Genomic DNA, 13,865 nt, shown 5'->3' with positions numbered 1-13,865 from the left:
TCCCAGTATTAACTTAAAGTCTACGACCTATTATTTAGACAATCAGTGCATCTGTTTTAATGTATACAACACATATAAAACACCTTTTGAAACTCGCTTTTTGAGACAAGGTTTCTTTATGTGGTATAATGTCGGACTTTTGTACTTGTTTTTAGTCGGCAAGACATTCTACAATTATTTAATCAACACTATGCTGAATGCGTTTTACACGTGTAACAACTACAAATAGGAAATATGGATAGAAACATGGTGACAAGGATTTACAAGAAAAATATGACACATTAAATAAACACATCTGTAAGCAGGTGTAGCACGTTTTCATATATATTCGGTTTGCTTTTAAACAGTCGCTAAATACTTCGAACGACTTATCTATACAATGTACAACAAATAGAGGATATTTGTTCGTTTGCAGTGTGATATCGAAATATATATTTTACGGAACAATGTTAGACTCGAAATAACCTTTTTATTCTATATTTATTGGATTCATTGAATGTTTATCAGCAGACGACAAACAATCCTGATTTAAGACGCATAATCAAACTCTGTACATAGAGCGCCTACTTCACCCGATTTACATTCGTAATATTTTCACGTTTTTTCGGGCTTTATCGTACGTTTAACATGGGACTGTTAAACCGTCAAAATACGGAAGAAAATCAGGTATTTTGTACGCAAGTTCGTCCAATACGGTTTTATATTGTACGGTCACGTGTTACAAATAAACGAATGGATGAATAAAATTGATATAGAATAATTTATTTTATTACAAACCTTACTATAAATAGTAACAAAACTTCATCGCAAAAAATCCTGTAATCTAGGCCATATAACTGGCAATCGAGTAATCCTTTTTAAAAACAGATTTATAAGATACAATTAATTCGACAGCAATGACGTTCCTTACATGAATATTAGCATACCTAAACCTATATTGGCACTTGGGCTATGCCCTCGTGCAATTCAGGTTTTCTCGTGCTAATAAGCCCCCAGATTCGACACTGCCGTTTAATAAGTGTATAATATACCTTACTTCAAATAGTAACAAAATTTCAAAGGACAGAAGTCTGTAACCATCGGCAGCGGGTATTACAACATGAACCTGTTTTTGGCCCGTCAAGGTTATTTTGGGTCATTTTTGATGTCGTTTTACTGTGTCATCACGATAAAAATGTAAACGTCCAATCTTACCAAACGACTCAAGCAGTTGAGTAATTGATATTTTACTTTAAGAAATGATTTATAGTAAATTGTGTTCAACACTATTCATACACGATGGGCGAGTGAAATTACTTCGTACGACGTGTAGCCGTCCGAGTGAATAATTTCAAACGGCACATAACCGCCCAAGTATACAGATACTGCTCAAACATGGTTTTGCTATAAGTTATTTCGATTCTTATGTTTATTTGCTTATATATGACACCAAATGATGTTGTCCAATTTATTTGACCTGTCAAAAAATGGACCCGGCTTTCATTATCTTCTGTTCGAGCCTATATAAGATTAACATGAAAGCCTGGAACATGTTTTGACAGGTCAATTAAAAAGTACAATAAGCCGTAACGCTCCTTTGTTTATACATGCCCTGACCGGATGTAAATAAGCCTTGCGGAATAGTGCTGACCGGATGTAAATATGCCTTGCGGAATAGTTCCATTAGGACGCAAATGATAGTTAAATATTCTATTCAGCTAATAACTAACTTCTTGTGGGTATGTGTACATTAATTTAGACACATTTAGTTTTTAGTCTTGGTTTTAACTAAATTCTTGATCAAATGCGAAAGTGCTATTTCTCTACGCGTACATAGAGTTAAATATCACGTCGGCAACTTAATATGGTTGTGATGATTCAATTACTGAAAGTTATAATAGAATAAGGTATATCATAAAAAACTCATTTAACAGCAAAGGCCTTCCATACGTGGTTTTCGGCACCGGCACTTAGGCTAGGTTATGCCTTTTTGCAATATAGGTTTAGTCATGATAATTACCATTTTAAGCCCGCTATTACTGTGTAATAAATGTAGAATGAATAGTAAGGGTTCAAAAATTAAACAGAAAGTTGCCATATAACAGGAAACATTTTTTTTTCATTTTAACATTTTGCTAAATAGCATTGCGGTTAAAGTATAAATATGTAACTTATAGCATTTGATATAACCACAGTGCAAACTGTTCTTTATTCACAGCATCAGCAATTTGTGTTTCGGGAGACATGAGTGATCACTCGGTCTTTAAGACTTCTGCAAGTCACCCATCTGCCAGGTACTGCGCGCAGTCTAATACAAACAGCGACAGCGAGGCTCTCTTGTTGGCTCATTGCAACCCCCCGCGTACGCACTGGCAAAGGTGGACTGCTGATCTCAAGGTACACTCTTATTTCGGAAGAATTTCATGGGGTCAGAATTAATTAAAAGTCCAGTATGTTTTTGAGTCAATTTTCCCTGTTCGTAAGAGTTATACAAGATTTTTTTCCCATAGAAATAACGCGCTCACAGCTCGTTCGCGTATGTGCCGCAATTTACATGACCTTAACTCATCTGCAATGTCGATATTTATACAGTCTGTATTTGAATAAAGCCAATTCTTTGCTACACATGAGCATTGTTCTAGATCAGTTTGCTGGCCAAGCATCCGAATCGCGTTCAACTGCACAAATATTTTAAACAGTCGGATTCAGTCTTAGTAAAATGTAATGATTAGCATTCGTACAAATAAGCCCCTATCTTTATTCTAAAATTTCGTTGCCGATTTAATTTGACAGAAGCCTTTCAAAAGTTATAGTTACCGTAGGATCTATAAACTTCAATGAACAATAATAGAGTGTTTGAACAATGATGTTTCCATAGTCCATTATTTCCATTGTAACTGTCTTTTTAGAATATCATATCGACGGTCGGCCATTTTAGCCCAGTCTGTGGCAAGTATTATGCGAATGAAATGAGAATGAAACATTTGCCATTGTCTGGCATTCTGATTTAACCCTTGAGATTTCTGGGAAAATTTTACCATGGTCATCGGCTGTCAATGGCATTTTATTACTTTTCTGGAGAATTTTCATAATTTCTATGACAGAATCGAATTATTGCTATCACAAATGTCTTCTCCCTGAAATTATTTTGTCAACGGCAAAGAACGTATGTCGACCATTTACAAAATTTCTTGAAATATAGACACCCTAAGAAGAGAACGGTTACATTACTATTATTAGCTAACTGATTCTGATTCTGATGGGTAAAATGCTATTCGCTATTAGCTATGGCCACTCATAACTGCAGTAGAATTGTGAATGTGTAGGTATATGTAAGTGTCGAGTACACAAGTTGAGAACGTGACTGTCCATGACACGATCAAATTGTCACTCTTGCCTTCCGCGGAAGGACCCAGAATCAACCAATGTGTGATGAAATAGGTATGGACGTCCCAAGATCATATCTATCAGCGGTAACTGTAACTAATTCTGTCAGTACTGGGGCTGAGTATCATTTCACCTAAGAATTTAACTGTAGAGGAAAGCCTTTCCGTGCAAAACAAGTAATTCGTTTCACCGGCAATACTAGCTCTATTCTAAAGATTGTGTAATTATTTCGTATTCATCAAGTTCTTTAGTTAGAACATGTTCTCCCTTATCGTTTTTACAATATCAATATTATCTGCATTGACATATTTAGTGTTAACTGCCAAATCTATACGTATTTGAAATATTAAGATTGTTAGACGTGTAATTTTTCTCCAACAGAGCATTGGTCTCTTTGTACAAGTAATATTTGCGATTGCCTTTCTTGACAGAAAACAAACAGGCTTTTTTTGAAAAGATCAAGTTGTTGAACATAACACTTCTAGTTAGTACCAGCATGTTTGTTTATTTTCAATCACATTTGACTCTTTTGCTTTATCAACAATAATCGTTTCGTATCTGATTTTAGCACGACCCATTGTGTACTTACTTGCCGAGGCTCTATCTCTATCTCTTTACCAGTCTGTGACCATCATAAGTGCAGGGGCACATTTAACCACTGTACGTTTAACATATCATACATAGACTCCATATAGTGCAAGTTTTGCTTCTGGGACTTAGTATTGGTGTGATCAGACATTTTGATACATAACATCTTTACAGGTACTAAACAACAATAACTAAGAAGATATTTACACCATATGTTGTAAATAAAATGTTAGAAGCAAATTTATTGATGTGTTTCATTCAGAGGCTAATACATTTCTGAAACGATTTTATATCCTCCACACCCTCCACAGACATCATGTCAGTTTTCAGTAGATGTTATGTATATATTTTACGGTACAGCTAAGGGTTTCGCAATGGGTCACTAGCGCCAATACGTATATGAATGTCACAACAACAGTAAGGAATGTAGAAAGTGAAATTAGATATAGTAATACCTGTTATTCTTGTTTATTCTATAGCTGTGCCCATTTGTTTTAAATAGGAAGACAAGAGTTCTCTCGAAAGAAAAGAAATCACTCATTGAGAAAGATTCGTGAAACAGTCCATATGTAGAATTATATTAAAGCGTATTAATATACAATTTTTGAAGGGCCGTTTGTTAAAGTCCAAGCAGGGTAATGTTGTTTTTAGTTTTAAGTTTTTTAATCTATTAATATTGTTTTCAGTTATAAAAGATTAGTATTATTAGATATCATCGGGATTCTATATTTGATTTACAATTAATTACGAGTCAGTGTTGAAATGACTTCCGCGTTCCATCAAATATATACTGTGCACATCTTTTACGTACATATTTCATCATTATAGTATTGATTTATATCTAGAAAATCCCCATCAAACATCTGTATGTTAATTTGCATTTGTATTACACAGAAAGACAAGCGTGCGCTAGAAAGAAATGAGTTCATTCATTCAGAAAGATTCGTGAAAGAGTCTGCATGTACAATTATATTACAGTACATTATTATACAATTTTTGATGTGTCACGAGTTTAAGTCCCGGTAAGTTGACGGTAATTTTGGTTTGAAGTTAGTTTTTTAACCTATTAGTATTTTTTTTCAATTATGTAAGATTAATATTACTTGCATTCAAAGGGGTTTTGAATTTGATTTACATTTAATAACGATACGGAATATGGAAATGTCTTCATCAGACCTTTACAGATGCACTTCCTCACCTAAAACCGAAACTACTCAACATTGCATATTGGTATTTATCTAGAAAATACTCTTCAAACATCTTTAACTTGGCTAAATAATTTATATAAAATAGATGTGTATACGCAGCAATCACAATAACATGTCTATTTAGTAACAATCATTTTTTTTCCGAACAAACATCCAGATTGGTAGTGGTGTGATGTTTATTTTATCATTCCATAGAGATATGTGGTAATTGTTTATATATTCAAATATGAACTTTGGGCGTAATATATCTTTAATATTGTATAGTTCTAAATGACGTTCTTTTATTCAAAATAACATAAGGCGAGTTAATTATTTAGATCTATGCGTACGGTAAAAACTACAACAAAACTTGCTTTTACCATCAAAAACATACAATCACTTTGAAGATACAGTCGAGACTGCCTTAACGACCCCCTGAATTTAGCGACTCCCTGTCATATGTGACCCTATTTTATGCTCCGGACGCAATTTACTATTAAAAGAATCTGAATTAAGCAACCCCCTGCCTTACGCGACAAGCGACTGTGAAATCAGGCTCCCGAATCGATATTTAGACCGTTTTCAGCGACTTTGAGACGCTCCCTCGCAAGATTTTACACGATAGAGTTACCTTTCTTTATCTCGCGTGAAGTTGTTTGAGACGAGAACCTATTTGTTTACAAAAAATGGCTGATGAAAAACATAAAAAAAAACTGTTTTGACATTAGAACAGCGTGTTAAGGCACTTGAATTGCTCGATTAGGGAAAACCAGCGTATAAAGTCGCTGAAAAATTCGGAGTCGGTGCATAAATTAACTTTATTCCTGGTGAAACAAAAAAATGGCGGTATCTAACAGGAAACGACGAAGTAAACACAGATTAAAGATGCAGTCAATAATCGAATAAATGTCAATGAAGAATTAGTACACAAAAATATAAATATCATAAACCTCAGTGTGTAATTAGTTCAAATGGAACATTTATATTTTACTGCTCCCCTTTATTTTCGTGCCAGATCATGAGCTTAAATTTGTTTTATCATCATCATACGAATGATGCAAATTATTTGAAATTTATATTTTATCAATATGCAATTAAAGAAATAGTATTTAATCAGTTTCCACTCCTACCTTAAAAGAGGCCAATATATAAGTATCCGATATTCATGTACTTTAATTGGAAACATATATGAAACCAGCGTAATCCTGTTAAGTGAGACTGTTTTAAGAGACTCCCTGTCATATGTGACCTTTTTCGCTGCTTCCCAAAGTCGGTCTCTTAAAACAGTCTCGACTGTAATGGCAAATAAAATTTTAAAAATTGTAGCCATTTTGATGACGTCATAACTCGATCTAGTCGCAGAATTCAGACTGGCGACATGACTTGTCTTAGAATGAACTTCAGAGATAACGGAACAGATTGGTATAATTATGTTGCCATTAATCCTTTTTTCCAATCGCACGGGACCCAAAATGTGAGTCAAAGCAAATACACTGATTTTTTAATCAAGATAACTCTAGTGTAAAGCTATATTCTAAATAAATTGTTACCTAGATTCTGTATGAATACACGTAGGAGAAAATCGGTCAATGTTTATTTTGCGAAAACCCGTGCGCGAGCAAGGTAGTGACGTCATCTTTAATGTCTAGAATGATCCATGCGCGTTACCCGTAGCACAAAGTGTAGTACATGTCGTAAAAAGTAGTTACCAGTTGATACTAGTATGTCGTGTGAGAATCGAAATAACAAGTTCCCAAGTGTGATTTATTGTAGAATTATCCGAAGTTTTCGTTCTGATGCGAAACAATATACCACTCAGGCCTATGGCCTTCATTATATATACGTATTCTTACGCATAAGAACTCAAAACACAGGTTATTCTACGATAAACTACGTTTAGGAACTCATTAGGGAATTGATTCTACCGATAAGCGACGAAAATCGGGATCGATCCCTCTACGGTAACATGCGATTTATCGAATGAAATATTTTATCGATTTAAAAAATGTGTACGTCCAGCACGTGCACTGAGCGTCTGACTTCGGATTTTTTGGAAGAATACGCTTTTCCCTTGTGCCTAATAAAAGCTCACATAACTTGTACGAACCGCTACTTCTTGCACGACATTACAAATATTGGCATTGTTGTTCTATATTCAAAAAGCTACTTTTGAATGTAGGGATAATACACGTTTTTTTTTGTGTATTAACGTCTGCAGAAGCCCGCGGGATTGTTTGTGACTGAGACCGAATTCGCTATTCTTGCATAAAAAAACAATACACTATGACTTTATGTATTGTTTTCATATGTGATGACTTGACGATTCCGGTACATTTTTTATTTGTTTGCTATATGAGTTGTAACGTCTCATGGGTCCCTATCATATAAACTTTTCCCGCATTTACCGGAAATCAGAACCAGTGAACAATAAACTTACCTGTTTCACAGTTGTGAAAACTTTGTGAACATTCCTTGCGGTTCATTTTTTTTTTGCTCGTGTTCTTCATTAAAAGTACTGATTTACTGATTGTTTGACCAAAAAATAGTAATGATAAAAAAGTAAAATATTAGGAAATTATTATTGTATTTTTTCAGAAGATTTTGACAATATGTTGCGGAAAGACGTGAGAATTAGATTTTTTTCATTCAAACTTGAAAGGCATTTGATTTGTGGGTACAGAAGATACCGTGCCTGAATATAAAACTTTATCAGAAAGCCCATTAAACATGTGTTCGTCCGTGGTGTCTGGTTAGTCAAGAAAGTAGGAATGTTCCTATAGTCTCTAGGCAACCTGGATTCGATTCTCAGCTCAGACACTTTTTCTTTTACCTTATTAAAATAGTTTGATTGGTCAAACTTCTGATTTAATCTGGATCCCAGTCGTTTAAAATTCTAGAATGAGCGTAGCTATTGTAATAAGCAATATTTATATCTCTTCAGTTACGTTTAACGTATGGTTATATCATATATGGCAAACTTTCTACTGAATCTGAAATAACTATTAATGAACTTTCAGGTCTTGGACCACTGTTCAACGTTAGCTCAGGGTGATCCGATTGGAGTGTATATAAATGGGAGAATCGGAACCGGCGTATTTGCAGCATTCTGGCGCTGCAAGGCATCCTCAGCCTCTTTCGAGGTAAATGCTGTGTTCTTGCCTAAAACCGCAGTTATTTTTACACTATGTTATATAGACACTGGACACTATTGCAATTTTGGATACATTTCAAACCCCCTTAAAATACCTGCACTCAACAGAACTATTCAAGACAAAACACTCCATCATTGACCGGCTCTTTTTTCCACCATTTTAAACTAAATCACACGTGTATGAAGAAAGCTGTCAAAATGGCCATTAACAGGCAAAAATGGCGCTATCAAACAGTCATTTATGCATATTCTGACATTCTCATTCTGTCAGATTGTACATGTACTTACTATTTCATACGCCTCGATTCAATTATGTCATTTATTGCGGGTATTTTACTCAAAACATCATATATATTCACCATTAAGGTTTAGCAGTATATCACAAAACAACAGTTTTTTGTAGTAAATGAACAACGTTTTGACCAACAACTTATCTGTCCAATGCATGCTTTACTGTTCCGTCCCACAGAGTTGGATACTTAAAATATTCAATATTCTAAATCAGTTGTCCCCCTTTAAAAAAGAATGTCATTTGTAAAGAAATAAATGTAAACAATTGTCAAAACGATGTTTTACCTAGTTATGTAAAGTTTAAACACTCGCACGATGTTGCAAATGTATCAAAACTAAGACATGTAACAGCTTTTTAAAAACTGTGATTTTTTAAAGGTGCTGAACTGTCCAGAAGTGTGGCCCCTTCCGGAATTCTATACATATATGATTAAACTGATAATTATTAAGTTTTGTAGAATAATATAAATGTTTTATATGCTGTTAAATTTCTTATTACATGACTGTATTCTATCGTTTCTCTGATTGGCTGAAAACGGTTCGAAAAGTAATGAGAACACATCATATCAACTTATCTTGGGTTATAAATAGAACTGTAATAAAAATAGATTGAAGTAAGTGCTTGGAAAACCAATATCGACCTGATTTGGTCTAAAATAGATATTAAAGATACAATTGGAACAAGACTGACTATACATCTATTCAAGTAATAAAACAGTTATTGACTTTTTCATAGGTTGATATCAGGAATTATTGTATAATGTAAAACAATACTTTCTTTCTATGATCTGATGACGTTCGAACTTTCTTCTCCGAAACATGGAGCTATCTTAAACAGAGGGACTATTTTCCAGGTAGCCACTTCCTTATTGTCAACCAAGGGCAAATAACTGTGATCTTGTTCCTTCAACTTGAAAGAAGTGAACAAGACAAAGAAGGGATACTTAACTATTTGCTCTGGTATTGAGCAAGATCCAAAATATACGTTGAAAATGAAGTTTACATGGCAATTATGTTAAAGCAGCAGCTGTTTTTTTTAAATGTTAGGTGTTTTGAGTTTATTGCTGTTTTTTCAACTGTATTTCAGTAAATAAATATGTAAAGGCGGGCAGTTACCCTTAACAGTGTTTATGGCTTCTGTACCAGTACAAACCTGTTCTCCTGATATGCCCTCTTTCTATAACCGGGGCGGGATAGCACCTTTCTTGGCGTATGTAAGTTCATTTACGGTCGCCATCGAGAACTTATATGGGATTCTTCTCTAGAAGATTGTTATAACCGGTATTTTTAGACGAATGATAATGATATATTTATTTTAATTTCAGATCATCTATCAGTCGTGTGGTGGGTCAGCAAAGATAATAGATGTCAAGAATTCGCAGTTTACACCGGAAGCATTCTATACATTGAAATGGTGAATGGATGGTCTTTCACTGATTTTATAATAGCTTGTATTGCCTGTGAAATAATAAAGATTGACGCACAGATTATTTCAGCTTTGCTTTGCTATATTTCGAGAGGGAATAAATTTGGATTTTTAGTTTTCATTGGTATAGGGAATGAATTTAAACGAACTATGTGTTGATGTAAGATATTCCGCTGGGTCAGTGCCGGGCATTTTAGATACAATCGATGTATAAGGGTTGTTTTAAAGCATGAACTTCGCCATAAAGTTACGCATGACCAACTTTTGGTAACATCTCTAAACCAATAAAGCGGGACAGATCTACCTATCATAAAAATCAATAAAACCAATAATCCAATATCATCGCTACCGGACGGATTCGTTGATTTCCGCACTAATTGTTGTTGTTGTAGTAACACGGGGGGAAAAATCGATAATTAAGGTATGAAGGTATTAAATGCATCCGCTGCTATTTTCTATATAAAATTAACAACTTATAACATATTTTTATCAAGATTTCTAGCCTTTCACTTCCTGCGAGACTACCCTTGTCTTGAAGGTCTGTCTTTAGGCAATCAAAATATACACAAAAAATATGGGGTTGACCATAATGCAGTGAAACCATGGTCACGTGACTGAGACACGTGATGAAAACGTTAATATTGCGTAGGTAGACATCAGGAAATACCTACTTTCACTTTCATTTTACAAGGCAGCTTCCAATCATCTTCTGAAGCATATAACGTAGCTTAAAATCATCTGCGGACATTCCTTTTTACAATCAAGCACAAATAAAGCTTATATCTGGCATGAAAATGGCCTTTACTAGACGGGAAAATTGCACTATATATTGATATGGACTACATTCGAGTGGACCACGGAGGCATATCCGGCTAATTGCCACCTTCATGCCTATAAGAAATACCAAAGTTTTCAAAATCGTTCTGTTGCAGTCAATTATTGTACGTAAGTCAATTGTCAACAATTTTGCCAACTTTCAGTTTGAAAGAATGGCTACTGTTGGAATTATGCCCCATTCAGACAGACAGTCCACACCTGCAAAAAACGTGTCAGGGGCATAGATAATACCAATTTTTCATTAAATATAGTATCATACGGCCTTACTTATCTTATTTCTATTATTTGTTTGCAAGAAACAGCTAGAAGTACACGAAAAATAATCGATTTCTGTCATTCTTACCTAAAATGGTGACGCTGATGCAAAACTGAGATGTGGGGAATCACCTTAAAAATCAGAATTTTGCCTACTTTCCGAAAAAATCTCAAATTTGCCCAAAATATGCAAATAATATGCCATGTTTGTCTTAAAATGGTGCTTATTGCTCAATTCTGATCAGAAAATACCAGTTTTACATCGGTTGAAGCAATTTTCACGAAGTGCGAATTTTTCATTTTATATAAGAAATACCAAAGTTTTCAAAATCGTTCTGTTGCAGTCAATTATTGTACGTAAGTCAATTGTCAACAATTTTGCCAACTTTCAGTTTGAAAGAATGGCTACTGTTGGAATTATGCCCCATTCAGACAGACAGTCCACACCTGCAAAAAACGTGTCAGGGGCATAGATAATACCAATTTTTCATTAAATATAGTATCATACGGCCTTACTTATCTTATTTCTATTATTTGTTTGCAAGAAACAGCTAGAAGTACACGAAAAATAATCGATTTCTGTCATTCTTACCTAAAATGGTGACGCTGATGCAAAACTGAGATGTGGGGAATCACCTTAAAAATCAGAATTTTGCCTACTTTCCGAAAAAATCTCAAATTTGCCCAAAATATGCACATAATATGCCATGTTTGTCTTAAAATGGTGCTTATTGCTCAATTCTGATCAGAAAATACCAGTTTTACATCGGTTGAAGCAATTTTCACGAAATGCGAATTTTTCATTTTATATAAGAAATACCAAAGTTTTCAAAATCGTTCTGTTGCAGTCAATTATTGTACGTAAGTCAATTGTCAACAATTTTGCCAACGTTCAGTTTGAAAGAATGGCTACTGTTGGAATTATGCCCCATTCAGACAGACAGTCCACACCTGCAAAAAACGTGTCAGGGGCATATATAATACCAATTTTTCATTAAATATAGTATCATACGGCCTTACTTATCTTATTTCTATTATTTGTTTGCAAGAAACAGCTAGAAGTACACGAAAAATAATCGATTTCTGTCATTCTTACCTAAAATGGTGACGCTGATGCAAAACTGAGATGTGGGGAATCACCTTAAAAATCAGAATTTTGCCTACTTTCCGAAAAAATCTCAAATTTGCCCAAAATATGCACATAATATGCCATGTTTGTCTTAAAATGGTGCTTATTGCTCAATTCTGATCAGAAAATACCAGTTTTACATCGGTTGAAGCAATTTTCACGAAATGCGAATTTTTCATTTTATAACAGCTTCGGTCATTATAAATCTGATGCATTTACAGGCGGGCGGTTTGCTAAACGATATACTTGAATGAAGTTTTAATAACTATTAAAGTGAAAATCAAAACAAGTCGAAAATTTATATAATACTTTATTAATTGTCAAATAAAAGTAGTATTTAAGACTATGAATATGTTATCTAAAATATTTAGAAATCGTTACATTTTATACATCGAACACATAGATTTACTTTATTTTTAATACATGAAACATCATGCTAACATATATCTATATACAGAAAAGAAATATTTACGCATAAGAAACTGTCTATAAATAAAATAAATATTCAAGAATATGAATATGTTATCTAAAATATTAAGAAAGCGTATATACTTCCTTTATACGCGCTTTCTTTCACAAATTATGAACATTAGAATATGAGCTTTTGTTTCTAAAATATTTTCAAAATTCTAAATCACTAACGCTTTTCGATTTTCATCGTAAAAGGTAGTAAACAGCAAATTCTTATGTATTTCCATAACATAAAGTTTGTTAGTAATTAAGTTTTGAAGCCTTCATAAGAAATATGGCATTTTTGTTTTCAAGATATCTAAAAAGTATTTTTGTTGTCGAACGATCTGGAGGCCAGTCGCTTTAAAGAAAAAGAAGTATAGAAATAAGACTTATACTTTTAAAAGGAAATACTTAACCCTTACCATGCTGGATACGATTGTTCTTCCTTTGCGATCAGTGTAGATCATGATCAGTCTGCACATCCGTGCAGACTGATCATGATCTGCACTGCCTGCCATTCAGGCAGCAACATTTTGGTATGCACCCCTTTTCATAATTAATAGTACTGTCCAAATTGAAAGATAGACAAGTTCATTATTGTAATTAAGCATGGTAAGGATTAAGTTTCTTAAATCGTGCCTAAATAGAAATATCATATTTGCATGACTTGAATAAGTACTGCTGACAAATACTACTACTATAGTGTAAATATATTGTTACAGGAAAAAATCAACATTAAATAACAATAACTTCACCAATATCTCAACTTTAGAATAGCAGACTTAACTAAGTAATAACTTAAGTTTTTTCGTGAAATTTGGGCCGCAGCAATAAAAAAGTCTCCAGATCGTTCGGCAAAAAATAATATAGGTATCTGGAAATTAATCATCGCTATATTTCTTAAGAATGCTTTGAAACTCAATTACTGACAGACTATATTTTACGGAAACGCATGAGAATTAGTTGCTTTAAGTATTTTTTGACGATGAAAATTAAAACCATTTGTATATTTAATGCAAATTGAACACAAAATCCTCCATAGCGTTATTTTAAACGACAGCGGATCTAGGTTTCAGCGTTTCTGAGTTCAACAATTAATTTGTTTTAATTTGTCTAATTACTATCTCATTTTTTGTCAGTTGAAGTTGCCTACAATTCATAGGCTTTGAGCTATGACAATTT

At 33.9% G+C, this 13,865-nt stretch overlaps 1 protein-coding gene and 1 long non-coding RNA gene across 3 annotated transcripts in view; one reads left to right on the top strand and one right to left on the bottom strand.

Annotated features, from left to right (window-relative positions):
• The window catches only part of LOC123527506 (G8 domain-containing protein DDB_G0286311-like), a 31,209-nt gene extending 21,136 nt beyond the window's left edge, over nucleotides 1-10,073 (top strand). The window contains exons 7-9 of the mRNA XM_053523470.1: nucleotides 2,198-2,376; nucleotides 8,159-8,281; nucleotides 9,909-10,073. Of these exons, the coding sequence (XP_053379445.1) occupies nucleotides 2,198-2,376; nucleotides 8,159-8,281; nucleotides 9,909-10,001 (395 nt within the window). The 3' untranslated portion in view covers nucleotides 10,002-10,073. The remainder of the gene's footprint in view (nucleotides 1-2,197; nucleotides 2,377-8,158; nucleotides 8,282-9,908) is intronic.
• LOC128548495 (uncharacterized) overlaps nucleotides 1-13,865 on the bottom strand; it is a 235,397-nt gene that overhangs the window by 204,832 nt on the left and 16,700 nt on the right. The window lies entirely within an intron of this gene.

This window comes from Mercenaria mercenaria, chromosome 14 (assembly GCF_021730395.1).
Source record: "Mercenaria mercenaria strain notata chromosome 14, MADL_Memer_1, whole genome shotgun sequence".
NCBI lineage: Eukaryota > Metazoa > Mollusca > Bivalvia > Venerida > Veneridae > Mercenaria > Mercenaria mercenaria.
This window is presented reverse-complemented; position numbering and strand designations above follow the sequence as displayed.